At 36.1% G+C, this 16,300-nt stretch overlaps 1 protein-coding gene across 19 annotated transcripts in view; it reads left to right on the forward strand.

Moving 5' to 3' along the window:
• Positions 1-16,300, forward strand: part of LOC106876118 (uncharacterized) — a 165,780-nt gene that overhangs the window by 140,605 nt on the left and 8,875 nt on the right. For 8 of the 19 annotated variants that reach the window (XM_089363702.1, XM_089363707.1, XM_089363701.1 and 5 more), the window contains one exon: positions 9,534-9,646. The exons of 4 other annotated variants lie outside the window; for them this stretch is intronic. Coding sequence is in view for 5 of the 15 variants with exons in the window: in XM_052973249.2 (XP_052829209.1) it covers positions 12,739-12,883 (145 nt within the window). In the remaining 10 variants the exon portion in view is untranslated. Of the gene's footprint in view, positions 1-6,454; positions 6,724-8,973; positions 9,109-9,533; positions 9,647-12,621; positions 12,884-16,300 lie in introns of those variants that run through there. 7 more of the 19 variants (XM_052973249.2, XM_052973247.2, XM_052973252.2 and 4 more) reach the window with 4 other exon arrangements.

Consider the following 16,300-nt stretch of genomic DNA (forward strand, 5'->3'; position numbering starts at 1 on the left):
AGCAATTTTAGCAAAACATATTAAGCAACACTAATAATAAATTTTTAAAAAAAAACATAGAAATAAATATGCTTTTGACGATTTTATAGATATTTCAAAATTATGATGCTATGATGTTAGGTGTTTCCATTATTTTGTGGAACCCCTGTATATATATATATATATATATATATATATATATATATATATATATATATATATATATATATATATATATATAGGTTAAGAGAGGTAATGGTGTCAAGAAGACCCAAAGGTGTCAGGTGATGCGTGTCTGCGTGTATATATGTGTACACTCACATACAATTATACGCATGTCCAAGCCTACATGCATACCTCTATGTATGCCAAGAATTTTTATATATGTAAAAATTCGATACACTTGAGTATGTATATACGGAAATGCATGTAACATACATGAGTTTTGTACGCGTATGTGTTGATGTGTGTAAATGTATATATACATGTTTAATATATGCATGTGCATACATCTTCACATATATATGTTCTTCTACTACTAAGCACTGACTTGTCCGCTAAGCAACCTGATCTATATTCCCAAATTCTTCATTCCGCCATTTTACTATCCCTACCCCTTCTCTCTGCCGTCTACCACTACATACCTCACACTTCTTTATTCTTTACCCTCTCATCTGACAATCTCATATCTATTTCTCTCTCTTACCCTCATCTCCCCTTTCCTTCTATCAATTTATCCTGACTTACCACTAGCCAGTACACTCTCCCTCTCTTCATTTCTTTATTATCTCTCTCCCCGCTTTTGTTTTTCTCTCTCTCGTTTTCTTTCCTTCTTCCTGTTTTTGATTTGACCTTACAAACACATTCCTAACTTTTAAGTCACTTCAAAAAAACTCTCGATCCAATAACACCGTATACAAACTCTATGCTTGGAATGACCAATTTTAAATACTATTGGAACTTACAAACAAGGCACAGGAAACTTAAATGTATACCATTCTGCTTAAATAATGGAAGTGCAGATACAATATCCATGCGTATCTCACGTCTGTTTTCATTCCTCCACTTCACTCTCTATTTCATATCTTCTCTAGAATCACTACTGCTTAACCATACTCTCGCACCGTCTCCGATAAAGGGATATATAAAATATCCCGGAAACAACTGTAAGACTTTCTCTTTATAAATGTTCTGAATTCTTTCACCGCCTTGGATTTTTATCTTATTCTGTTAATTTTATATATATATATATATATATATATATATATATATATATATATGTCTCTCTCTGTGTATATATGTATGTATGTATGTATGTATGTATGTATGTATGTATGTATGTATAACTAACATCCTACATTTAAATAGTTGTACGTTATACTGAAAACGTCTATGTTTTTACTGTACAATAATTTCAGCTTATATATGAGCAAATTTCTATAATTAACTCCTATATTGTTGACTACCACATTATCGCACAATTTTATTTGCAATCATCTGGAAGATACATCTTAGCAATATTGCTGTGGTATTACTAATAAATTTTCAATTCTCTAAGCATACGACATTTTAATAATTCTATGATCTTGTTCTATCATTTCTAGGGGAAGCAGTAACCAACCCTGTGTCTGTAGATCTGTTTATTATTATTATTATTATTATTATTATTATTATTATTATTATTATTATTATTATTATTATTATTATTATTATTATTATTACTATTATTATCATAAAAGGACTAGTTTGTATACATATCAGGAACAGGAGGAAGTAGGGCGATGCTTCGTTCAATAAACACTCCATTAATTTTCTTCAACTTTCAGACATTTATTCACAAGAAATTCGTAACTGTATATGTGAGTGGTATTTCAATGCATTTTCTACAGCTAACTATTATAGATACCACTAGAGTCTGAAACAAACTGTGCTAATTGCGACTAATTATGATTGTAACTAATTGTGATGCATCTTTATATTAAGAAATAAGAGTTAAAAGTATTAACGCTGTAAGAAGCAGACAAAGTATATACACTGACAGGGGAAGTAACTGGTCCATGTGTACGTGTGTGTGTGTGTGTGTGTGTGTGTGTGTGTGTGTGTGTGTGTGTGTGTGTGTGTGTGTGTGTGTTTGTATACATAAATATATAGAGAATGTTTTTTTAATCGCATCTTGTATATGTACACACATGCATTTATATACACGTATGTCCGATCGTGTAGTTGCGTATGTGAATGCAACACACACACAAATACATACATACATACATATATATATATATATATATATATATATATATATATATATATATATATATATATATATATATATATATATATATATATATATATATATATATATATATATATATATATACATATATATCTGTGAGTGTGTGTGTGTGTGTGCGATCATACGTGTGTGTATGCATTTATGTATATAAGAAGATTTGTGTAAATGTTCATAACTGCAGTTATTTTCTCCTGATTTGCATTAGTCTCGTCGCAAATAACAATGTCAAGACTGACAGGTCGGTTAAGTAGAATGCCATGACGCAGGAAATTATTGCACTCAGAAGAATACGACCAAACAAACACAAAACCAAACAGTCGTAGATTTAGCAATTTCACGATTTAATTATTCATCTATAAGCGATTTATTGTTGCGTGTTGAATAGAAAACATAGAGGATCAAGGAAATGAAACGAACCCAAACATTAAATGGCGTCATTGATTATTGTTGATAAGGTCATGTCAAATAAGTGAATGTAAGTGTTTATGCGATTATGTGTGAATCTATGTATATACATCTGTAGATGTACATACATGCATGTATATACACACATGCATGTATGTATATGTATATATATATATATATATATATATATATATATATATATATATATATATATATATATATATATATATATATATATATATATATATATATATATATATTATTGACGTCATAAGATTTAATAAACTTCTGAGAGTAAGTGAACTAAATCTTATTTGGGAATATTTCGCCGCACACAAAGAGCTATAAATAATAGCATGTAAATATTTGCGTGGCTGTGTGGTAGGAAGCTTCCTTCTCAACTACATGGTTCTGGGTTCAAAACCACTGCGTGGAACCTTGGGCGCTTTCTTCTACCGACCAAAGCCTTGTGAGTGGATTTGGTAGACGGAAACTGAAAGAAGCCCGTCGTATATACTCTTTTACTAATTTACTTGTTTCAGTTATTTGAGTGCGGCCATGCTGGAGCACCGCCTTTAGTCGGACAAATCGACCCCAGGACTTATTCTTTGTAATTCTAGTACCTATTCTATCGGTCTCTTTTTCCGAACCGCTAAGTTACGGAGACATAAACACACCAGCATCGGTTGTCAAGCGATGGTGGGGGGACAAATACAGACACACAAACACACATACATATATATACATATATACATATATACGACGGGCTTCTTTCAGTTTTCGTCTACCAAATCCACTCACAAGGCTTTGGTCGGCCCGAAGCTATAGTAGAAGACACTTGCCCAAGGTGCCACGCAGTGGGACTGAACCCAGAACCATGCGGTTGGTAAGCAAGCTATTTACCACACAGTCACTCCTGCGCCTGTGTGGGTGTGTGTGTGTGTGTGCGTGCGTGCGTGCGTGCATGCGCGCATATACTTTTCCCCCAGCACCTCTTCTGCAAAAGAGTCCGATCGAATAAATACTAGGCTTCAAAAATATATTTTAGGGTCGATTTGTTTGACTAAAACACTTCGAGGTGGTACTCCAGCATGGCCGCAGTCAAATAACTGAAACAAGTAAAAGACAGAAATAATAGATAGATAGATGGATATACACGTATACACGCATATATATCTATATACATTTATGCATTCATGTGTGTGTGTTGTGCCTGTGTGTGTTGTGCCTGTGTGTGTTGTGCCTGTGTGTGTCGGTATGTCCGTATTTATGTGTGTGTGTGTGTGTGTATGTAGTGACGTATATATGAATTGATGCGTGCATGTAGTGTGGCAAGCAGAGTTATGTAAATTGATACCAAAGAACGGAGACGCGCGTTTCTTGATAGATTAAAATATAATGCATAATAATATATACAGATGTAGCCGTGTAAATTATATACCAGCATATAAGCAGTATTTGAAATGGCTATGTGTATAAAATAATAAAGGCAATTTATTGAATATATTATTGAAAATACCTTTGAATATTAATTCAGGTGAGATAAAACTTCTCCTCTAGATCAATTCCTAAAGCATGTCAGATATGAACTGTAGAACACATGCCACATATTCCCAAACTAGCTTTAATGTTGTAAGTAGAAATGGCATTCAGAACGATACAGATATTTATCTATCTCTTATTCTGAATCTGCTCTGTGTACGTCCTTTAGATAAATCATATGTTATCGATACTTGTAGAGTTTGCGTTCCAAATGTACGATTGCAAGCAATTATATGTTTGTGTGGTTGGTACAGCATAAGTAATTTGATCCTTCTTTTAATAGCATGCATAATGCGCGCTATTTTGTGCACATCATTATATTGAGGAATGTTATAAGGTCATGTATGAAGAACATCTAACCTCCGACAATATATTTTGGTTGGTAATTGATGCATTTTTACCAACAAGAGTATGTTTTTTACAATAACTTTAATGAACGCTATATTACTTGAAAAGAAATCAATAATATATAAAATCGAAGGAAATAGTTTTCGGTCTGCTGAAAAATCTACTATTTTTAAATAATACTAAATTTGTTGATTCTTAGAAGAAAACAACGTTTATTTTTGCACTAACAGTTTTGATATAGTTTTACTAACAGGAACGTAATAAGAAAATGTAAAAATCGAAAACAGTGAAAGAAAAAAAAAGATAATTGAACAAAAGGAATCGATAAAAATTAACTAAATAAGCAAAGTTATAAAAAGAAACAGGATAAGAAAAACGCTGTTATACCAAGAAACAAGTATATTTGTTTGAAAGATCTTAAACAAAGCCTGAAGACGTATTCTGGGGAAATAAGTAAAGATATAGAAGTTCATTGAACGTTTGCCAAAAAATGATTTGTTAAACAATGTGAAAACGAAATCAGAGGTAGATCTTTTCTGAAATATTGGTTACACCGTTTCTTTTAGAGTTTTTTCTTTTAACAATTTCCTTTTTACCAGTTATTTTTAATATATCAGTAAAAAAAAAATGTAAATGATAATCCCCCGAGGGACATTTCATCATACTGTTTCTTTTATTCACGATATTGACAGCAATATATTGAACTTCATATTTAACCAAATGGATTGAAATACTAAAGCAACTTATATGTACAGCCCACTCACCCCATAAACACAAGTGCGCGCACTCCCTCTTTCTCTCTCTATTCCTCTTCGTCTCTCTCTCTCTCTCTCTCTATGTATATCTCTTCCTAACTATTTGACTGTCTATTTTTCTGTCCTATGAAAACACCTAGGGATAGTCATTCACAGTTAATGGTCAATGAAAAATGCAATAAATATTATTTTGTTATAACGTTAGCACGTGCGGTCGGCTGCAAGAAATTGTTAGAATGTTGGACAGATCCCTTGCAATATTTGATCCTGTGCTTCACTTTCTGAATTCAAATTCTGGGAAGGTCAACTTGGGATTTCCTCTTCGTTTAGTCGGTGAAATAAAGAATCGTTGAAATACTAACCCCACCTCTCATTTTCTCTCTCCCTCTCTCTCTCCCCTCTCTCTATCTCTCTCTTTGTCTATCTATTTATCTATCTATCTATCAATATATCTCATGCACTGTAAACAGGATTCATGGATCATTCACCGTATTACATTCATCTACGACCACTACATCCAGTCATTGATGAGGATCTGTCAGGGTATGGGTGCATGGTCTTAACAAGTATATGCTCCTAAGTTAAAAACATTAGCAATTTCGATTTAAAATCCCGCCTAGTAGGTATCATCTTTTCAACGATTTTGAGCGCAATAGAATCAGTCTCTTAGAGTCAAAAGCATTAAAGATTTTATTATTCCGATCATTTGTAAAATATTTAGCTGCAGGTTTCCTTTAGATGAACATGTTCTAATATCCTCTCCACATGTAAAGAAATTTGGGCAAGTATTACCAATCGCTTGAAAAGTATTTACTTATGCGTGTGTGTAGGTATGTGTGTATGTGTAAGAACATTCAAGTGTCTAAAACATCAATCTTTAATATATTTCTGTCTCCGTCAATTCATATTATTTCTTTTCATTTCAATTCTTTCGAAATAATCACGTAATTAAAATTAATCTAACACATTTTTGTGCAGAAGCACAAAATGCCAAAACAGTTTTGTCTACTAAAATTTGAAGTCAAAATGATGTAGTTGACTATAAATTACTTTTTAAATAGCGTCTTCTAATTTGATAAATGTCTTAAAATTGACAAAATACAGTTTCAGCAAGATTTCTCTAATTTTTCAGTGTAATTGAACGCTAATTGAAGAATTAGCTTAAATCAAGAAAGACGACGTAATACACACAAACACCGGAAATTATTTACGAAGTGCTTAGCGAAGATTGTAAATATGTATCAAAAGATCTGGTTGGAAAACTGAACATGACGGGACACGCATATAGCCAGCACCTTTTCATGCACACATGCACGCAAAATGGGTAAAGCGAAGGAAAGATAATCTTCATAACATTGTGTACTACAAAAGTATGAAATGCTGTTAATGGAAGACCTGCTAGTATGTAATATGATTTTGATATTTATTGTAGTTGTCGAGGTTTTGGCAAGTAGAATAGAACAGCCTCTGGACGCCCTCACCATAGTCACAGCAGAACAACTTAGTGTGATACAGCTAGATAGATAGATACAGAGAGAGAGGGGGAGACGAGGCAGGCCTGCAGTGGCTAAATGGCTGAAACTGAGTTGAGCATGAAGAAAATTTAAGGGAGGGAGTAAGGAGTTCAACGGACTTCGACAGACCTTAGCTGTTAGCCAGTATTTGTTGTTGGCACTCCTGCTCGTGAAATTAACGTGCAAGTGGCTGAACACTCCACAGACACGTGTACCCTTAACGTAGTTCTCGGGGATATTCAGCGTGACACAGTGACAAGACTGACCCTTTGGATTACAGGCACAACAGAAACAGGAAGTAAGAGTGAGAGAAAGTTGTGGTGGAAGAGTACAGCAGGGTTCGCCACCATCCCCTGCCGGAGCCTCGTGGAGCTTTAGGTGTTTTCGTTCAATAAACACTCACAACGACTGGTCTGGGAATCGAAACCGTGATCCTATGACCGCGAGTCTGCTGCCGTAACCACTGGACCATTGCTCCTCCACTGTTAGCCAGTATATATTCATGATAAATGGATTTTGAATTACGTTATATACTTGCCTATTTAGTGAAGTATCAGTTAACCTGCCGCTACCATATGTTAAGTGCAAGACACTTTAAACGCGAAGCATTTTTGGACCAAATTATGAACGTTTTGCCAGAGTTGTTTTGACTTCATTACTCTTACTGTAAACTTCACTACCTAACAGTTATGGCCTTTCTAAGCTTTATGTTACCTATCTAAGTTAATGATATATGGAATTAGAAATTATCTAAATGGTAATTGAAAATCTTTGATACATTCAATGGTTATAAGTTTTTGTAGCAGATACTCAATATTTGTCTCTTGTATGTCAACAGAAGTTAAATACATTGCGTACTCAGCATATCCAAATGCGAAGACGAGGTATGAGTGTGCGGCGAGAGGCCATTAATCGTCCAACCAAATAGACAATCAGCAACACAGTCACACTGATATATCTCCTAATTATTAATGTTTACACTTCATTCACCATCACCTGGTGACTCTTCATGCGAGTCCTCAGGTCAACGAAAGTAATATCGATATGAGCATGATTCATTAAGGACATGATCTAGTAGAGAAATCACAATGTGGACAATAGTGCTTTGGGAGAAGACTGTTGCCCAGTTATATATATATATATATATATTGGGTTGGAAACTAAATCCCCGCCGTTTTGTTAATTTTGGAATTTATTGCGTTTCTAAATTTTGGAATCCATTTTTTTTTCCTAGTTAATTTTAGTTAATTTTTGTTTATTTTCAGATCATTAAAATGGAATGTCAAGTAAGAAAAACGAGCATTTTCGACACCTCCTTCTTTTTAATTTTAGACAAGGTTCTAAGGCCGCAAAAGCTGCTCGCGACATTTGTGCGGTGTATGGAGAGGGTGCCATAGATGAAAGAACCATTCGTGATTCGTATGCCAAGTTAAAAAATGGAAAATTTGACCTCAAAGACGCACCTTGTTGAGTTCGATGAAGAGCGATTAAACCAACTTTTGCAGGAAAATTCTTTTCAAACGACAAGGGAACTGGCAGAGAAAATGGAATGCTCCCGCACTGCTATAGAGAAGCATCTTCATTCGATGGGAAAGGTTTAGAAGTATGAAGCATGGGTTCTGCGTGCTTTAAGTGACAACAACAAAAATCAACGAGCCACAATCTCCGCTGGTTTTCTTGCTCGTCACCGCTCAACTCATGGACACAAGCAAGGATTTCTTTACCGAATCGTTCCTGGCGACGAAAATTGGTGCTTATGAAGCTGCGTAAGGAATGGCTCAGCCCCGGTAAACAAGCGACCCCGCGCGTGAAACAAGATCTTCATCCGCGTAAAACGATGTTGTGCGTATGGTGAGACTGGAAAGGGATTATCCATTACGAATTGCTTGAACGGAACCAAACAGTCAACGTGGAACTCTATGTTCAATAGATGGAACGACTCAACACGGCTATTTAAGAGAAAAGACCAAATCGTCAGCATGGAGTTCTTCTGCTGCACAACACCCGCCCTCATATCGCCATATGACCAAGGAAGACATTCAAACGCATGGCTGGGAAGTACTGCTACACCCGCCGTATTCTCCTGATTTGGCACCAACGGATTTCCATCTCCTTCGATTTCTTTCAAATGCTATGCGCGGGGTTTCGTTCAATACTGATGCAGAACTGAGAGCTTGGTTAGATCAATTTTTCGACTCGAAATCGGGTGATTTCTACCAACGAGGTATTGAAAATCTTGTTGAACGTTGGAAAGAAGTTGTAAACAACAAGGGTGAATACATTATTGACTAATTAGTTATTTTTTATGAAAAGTTATAAAAATTTTAAATTAAAAATACGACGGGAACTTAGTTGCCAACCCAATATATATATATATATATATATATATATATATATATATATATATATACGTATGCATGTATGTTTGTATGTATGTATGTATGTATGTATGTTTGTATGTATGTATGTATGTATGTATGTATGTATGTATGTATGTATGTGTGTGTGTATGTACGTGTGTGTGTAATGCTGTATTAAGGGGAGGTCATCTTTTGCCAATAAACATGATCTTCACTTTAGCTTTATTATTATTATCGTTATTATTATTATTATTATTATTATTATTATTATTATTATTATTATTATTATTATTATTATTATTACCATCATTATTATTAATATTTCTTTTTATCGCAGGTTTTGTTGGAACTCCTGGAGTCTTGCATTGCTACCTGCAGCCTACGACACCATGATATCCATACTTTTCAGTTATCTAATACTTTCCTGATTATTCTGGCCGTGCCAAGGAGGTAAACGTTTTGTGACAGTTTTACTGAGCACTCTATTCCAATTTCCTTTATATTCCTCCTCATACCTTCTGATAGTGTCTCCAAGGACCCAACAATAATTGGCACTATCTTCAAATTCTTCATTTTCCATAGCTGAGCTATTTCGTAATTAAGAGGGTTGTATTTATCTACATTTGCGCCTTCCTTCTCAACTATCTGTGGGTCAAAGAGGCATGCTCTAGTACCTGATCTCTTTGGATTGGGAAATCCCAGAGGATTTCGCTAGTCTCCGACTCGGCCAGTCTCTGCGGTTTGTGCTCATACCACGTCTTGACCCTCGCTAGCCCCCACTTTTCACCAAGTTTCCAATGTAGCATTTTCGCTACCTGATCGCGTCGCCACAACTTGTAGTAGTTTTGAGCAAGTCTAGGGCATTTATTTGTGATATGGGCAATGGTTTCATCCACCCTAATACAGATGCGGCACAGTGGATATACTTGCTCATTCCAAAGATTGACATTCCAGTTCGTGGCCGAAGATTGGTCTTGCGCTGCCGGTATAGTGATCTCAATCTCATTTTTTTTTTTAGTGTTCTTTTCTTCAGCCAATCCCACCAATTTTCCAGCAACTTTTGTTGTGGCTACATTGATTGTGTAGTCCCTTGTTGCGTAATCTTTTATGTACTTTTTGTACTTCTTCCTTTGTTTTTCCTTTTTCCTCTGCTTTCAATACTCCCTCGTTCCTAACTGACACTAGCAAGGTTTCCTTACTTTGGACTGGGTATCTCATTAAGCACTCGACTTCGATAAGAGTCTTCCACTCGTATCAGTCCTCTTCCTCCATTTTCTCTCTTCATGTATAGGCGATCAGTGTCTGCACGTGGATGATGGGCTCCATGCATCTTTACGAGCTTTCTTGACTTCCTGTCGATCTCCTCTGTCCACTTCAGGATTCCAGTGCCATCTGTTGCCGAAATTATGTTTCTGGCATTCAGTTTTGAAGCCAGTATTTTTCTCATTTCCCACAGGTACTCTCTTTTTGTCTTTTCCTCCATGTCGTTGTGTTTAATTCCATTTGCCTCAAGTATTTCCAGGTATTTAAAGCTAGATTGAATTTGAATTACTTTCATCATTTCACCTCTTGACAGCCCTATGCCTTCTGTCCTGACAAGCTTTTCTCGTCTCATGACCATCGTAGCATTTTTTGAGAACCCAAACTCCATCTTAATATCATTGGAGAAAATCCACACAGACTAGACTAAGCTGTCCAGTTTTGCCTCATTTTTTGTGAATAACTTCAAGTCGTTCATGATTAGCAAGTGGTTCAGTTTTCCCTTACCTCTTCTCAGGTCATACTCCAACTTTGTTTTCTGTAGTATTTCCCTGAAGGAGGTCGTTCCCAACACTGTCCCCCTCAAAGGTTCCTGTCTTGATTTTCACCTCACCTAATATTTGGTTCTCTGCTGTCAATTCCGTTCTCCAACATTTCATACTGTTCCGTGTAAGGCTTCTCATGTTTTCTGCTCCTCCATACATTTCGAGTGTTCTTATCCAAGAGTGTGGTATCATATCGTATGTTTCTCGATAGTCAATCCATGGTCAGGTTTGTGTATCTTCTCTTGCAGTTTCTGATAATTAGGTTATCGATTAAGAGCTGATCCTTCGGCTCCTCTTTCGGAACCTTTTCTGTTCATTAGGTAGTAAGCCACTTTTTTCTAAGTTGGCATTAGTTTCCACATCAGCGGAAGACACGTTATTGGTTGAAAGTTGGATGCAACATTTCCCTTGGCATATAACAATGTCTTCCCCTCTGTTATCCAGCTGGATACTGTGCCTTCCTGCAAGCACTCATCAGGCTGTTTCGCTATCCTCTCATGGAACCTCTCAGCTTTTTCATCCGATAACTTTGGACCCCATCCGGTCCTGGACTCTTCCAATGAGGAAATTTTATTAACTGTTTTTTTATTATTTATGTACTATTTTTCATATGCCTGCTTGGCCTTCTATATTTCTTAACCTATTTTGGATTTGATGCAGCCACTCCGTTTCATCATTGTGCTCTAATGCTCTACAGGCTAGTCCCAGATCCCTCTCCAGAATTCCCTGCTTTCCTCTGCATCTGGTTTCATTGTTACGTGTATTTGCCCATCTAGTCTCTGAAATAGTTTTTTTTTTCTGATTTGCTTCAAACAATCTGTTTTGCCTGAATTGTTTTGTTCTATTTTCATACCTTTCCAGTTTTGCTTTGATTGTTACTACTCTTAGTTTCAATTCTTCCAATATCATATCATAACCTTCATCTCTTATTTTATATGTTCTTTCTAGAATTATACTTATGCTTTCGTTCTGCAATTCCTCTCTACCCAATTTTCAACTTTTTCTAAATGTCTTTTTAACTTCATCACAAATTCGTCTACGCCAGTATGGCTCGTTACGTTCTGTTTGTTCTCTTGCCTTGTATCCAACTCTGTCTGCAGTAACCATAGCTGCAGCCAAAATAAAATTGTTAGTTTCAGCTATATTTCTAGTCTCGAATAGCCCAAGGACCGAATCTATCTTTTCGGTTTCAACTTCGAGCTTGCGTCGATCAATATACCTCTGATTGGTGTGGTACTTGAACTTGATCTTCTTTAATATATCGGTACACTATCCTCACTATGTCTTGTTGGTCATCATCATATTCTTGCGATAAACCTCTTCCGATTACTTCTGCTTTGTATTTATATTTACACTTTGCTGTACGTCTTCACTGCCGCCATTCATTTCTCTTACCTCGCTGGGTACGTTATCTGTTGCTGAAACACTATTTTTATTTTCTACTTTCCTTTTTATCTCTTCGATTTCCCTGTCTGTTAACCGCCCTTTTGCTATTATTATTATTATTATTATTATTATTATTATTATTATTATTATTATTATTATTATTATTATTATTATTATTATTATTATTATCATCATCATTATTATTATTATATTCATGAACATCTTTCAATTCAGTTTCCATTTCTTGGCGAGTGTATTCCTGATACCCAGGGAAGAGAAACGATTGGTAGGCCATTGCAATAAAGACACCAGATTGTTCCTTTACAAAGTCATGCAAAACAGAAAAAGTGGATGAAATATAGAGAGAAAAAGGAAAACGTACAAAATAAACAAAAAAATAAAGGGGAAAAAGGAAACAAAATTCACAGCAACAGTGCTCTTCTCAGTACCTGTGACGTACCAGCTAAGACAATCTTTTGCATTTTCTGCATGGATGGTAAGCCAGGGATCATTCTTAAATAATTTTCACTTCCTCTTTTGATCATTCCATACGGTCCTACAATCACTAGTATTGTAACGGTCTTGAGATGTCATATCTTTTCGATTTCGATTAGCAAATCTTTATATTTTCTGAGTTTATCAAATTCTTTTGCCGACATATTATTGTCACAGGGTATGCTCATATCAATCAATAAACAGACTTTATTGTTTTCGTCTTGCACAACAATATCTGGTTTATTTGCTTTGATGATCCGGTATGTACATACTGGGAAGTCCCAAAGAATCGTTACATTATCTCCCTCAGTTACAGCCTCGGAGTGGTGCTTGTACCATTTGTCAGCAGTTTTGATTTTATAATGCCAACACATTATCCAATGTAGATATTGGCCAACTCTGTAGTGTCTTGATTTGTACTCTACAGGGGCTAAAACTTTACAACCAGATATCAGACGGTCCACTGTTTCAATCTCATCGTTGCAGTATCAGCACTTTGGGTTTACACCATTTTTCATCACATTGGCTGCTAATCTTGAAGAGCCAAGATAAAGCCTTTACTCTCTGCCTTTAGCCCTAAGCTCTGTATCCACTGATGGGTGGGGTTTTTTTCTGGTCTACATCAGTTTGTTTGCTACCGGCCACATATTTGCAATGCAGAGGTTTTTGTTCCCACCTATCAGCCAATTGTTCAAACGCATTTTGCTTTGCTGTTGATTTCACCTTCTTTGCAACAACAGTTACTGCACTTCCATCATGGTTTTAAACCTGGGTATTATGCATAAACTCACTTGAAAATGTGTTGCTCTCCTTCATAACAGAATGAAGCTTATTAGGCCTATCATGGTTTTCAACAAGCTTTAGCATCCAGTCGTTAGATGTTTCAGGATATTTTGCCAGTCCAACTGTGGTGGTTTTGTAAGAGATTTCAAATTGGATCAAGCCTCGACGTCCTTGAGCTCTGGGTAGGTAAAGATGATCTCCGTCTGCCTTTGGGTGGTGCAACTTATTGCAAAGCAGCAGCTTAAGGATTTTCCTCTCAATCTTCCTTCTTTCGTTCACATTCCAGTTAAACACATTGAAACTATACATAACCGGGACTGCAAAAGAATTTATAGCTAACACCTTGTTACGTGCATTTAACTCAGATTTTAGGACTGCTCGAATTCTCCTGTAACATTCCTTCCTGATCTTCTCTTTCATGCATGCATGCTGAATGCCAAAGCCCACATTTATTCCTCGGTGTTTGTAAGTTTGTTCCTGCTCGAGATCCTTTATGACTGCGTTAACACCCAACACCACTGAAAATGAGGTCGTCAATTTCCCTTTCTGGATAGAGGCCTTGGCACATTTATCAAGAACGAATTCAATCCCGATGTCATCACTGAATGATTTAACAGTACGTAGTATTCCTTCAAGCTCATTATAGTCTTTGCTATAGGGCTTTAAATCAAGAATATAAAATAGATGACTTATCTTCTTGTATTAGGGCTATTCAAAAAATTAAAGGTGAAAGTGAGTCACTTTGGAAAATGCTGCAGTTGATATTAATATTTTTTGCAGTCACCAGTCTATTAGAGTAGTATAATTGGAGATTCGTATTCCTGACATGTTGTGCTTCAGGAAAGTTTGAAATCACAGGAGAAATTTTGAATCTATCCAGCGATTTCAAGATTCATGAATGCGGTATGCTGTCAAAGGCTTTTTTGATAATAGTATGTTTACGTTTGCTTTAGGGTACAGTGCCCCATGCAGCGTCACCTTCTCATCCTTCTATACAGTGTTGATATTTCCTCCTTAGTCCATCCTGAAATGGATGCACTGTATCTGACCATCTCAACTGCCCAGATATTTATTGCAGTAATCAAAATTTTGGCATTCAGGTTGGATTTCACCAACATCTTCACCCTTTTTTTATACGCCTCGCTTATCCTGACTTTCATTTCTCTGTGTAGAATACCATCCAGCTCCAAAATCTCTAAATACCTATACCCACTACCGTCGGGTTCACCCATAGTCTCTCCTGATGGTAACCGCAATCCTCTGCAGGCTGCTTTCTTCCCTCTTTTCATATTAAGTACTGAGCATTTGATAATCCTAAATTCCATACCGATGTCTTTACCACACTTCTGGACTGTTTTGGCTCAGGAATCCATCTGTTTTTCAGATTTCCCAAACAATTTCAGGTCATCGATAAACATTTTTTCCTCCACATCATAAGTTATGGCTGCTGCTATCTACATTACGTCGTATCCTGCAGGTATTTCTTCTACGGTTATTTTTGCCGTTCTTCTACCCAAATACGTTGGTAGTAGACTTATTTCCTCATTTTTTAAAGTTATTGTTGATAACTCCTCAGCCGTGTTCTCATTGGCAAACTGTGCTTCTACCGTGCCATTCTTTTTACCACGTCCAATATACACAATTTTATTCCATATAGGTGCTAGACACCTTTCAATTATTTCACTTTTACAAGTTACAATTCTTTTTCTTTTAGGTTGTACGTTTTATAAGCCACTGTTCTTGCAGCTATATTGTGTACAATTTCCTAGGGAGGGAGTAACTTCGTATCATTTCCGTTCTTTTTTACGAGATTTCCGTACTTAATTCAGCCATCTCCACCTCTAGCGTTACCATATTCCCACATACGGCTGACAAGAAACTGGATTTTTCCACAAACACTTGTCTTACATTATCAGCTTCGCCGTTTGTTACTCCTTCCATTTCTGGGAAATCTCCCTTAGACATTACGTTGAATTGCATAATGCAACTTTACAGAAAAATAAGTTCCTTAAAAAGGAATATACAAATGACAAAAATAATTTTGACAAAAAATAATTATTGCCAAAAAAATAATACTTTTTACCCTGCAAAGGGTAAGAGTTCAAATCACAAAAAGTCCATTAGCAGTTGTTTCCAACAATATTAAAATATTTTACAATTGTCTGCCCCGCAGGGCGAAAATGACAGTTCACAGCAGTTCAAATTTCAACAGGTACGACATACAGTGCAATAACAAAGAAACATTAGATAATAACAAATAGAACTCACAAACATGCAGTAGCCAACACCGAGATGTAGCTATGAGATGCGACTCTGAACGAACTTATAGAGCTGTAGCTTTATATATAATTCAGTCAACACGTTGACTGGTTTGCGCTAGTAGATCGCCCGACCGAGGTAAATAGCGAAGTGTTAGCACTAAGCAGTGTGTAAGAAAGAGCAGAATTAAGTTTAAGTTGAAATATGCTTTTCACATATTTCAACTGCTAAAAGGCAAATACACTGCAGTTATCGTGGAGAATAAATCTCTCTTATGGTAAAAAGGTGTGAAAACACCCGGTTCGTTCCGTGTAACCGTCGTTATGACTGGGATTCCTAATAGATGGCGACACTGAACGAACGGGATGTTTTCACA

Source organism: Octopus bimaculoides, chromosome 15 (genome assembly GCF_046866305.1).
Source record: "Octopus bimaculoides isolate indiv1 chromosome 15, ASM4686630v1, whole genome shotgun sequence".
Classification (NCBI taxonomy): Eukaryota; Metazoa; Mollusca; class Cephalopoda; order Octopoda; family Octopodidae; genus Octopus; species Octopus bimaculoides.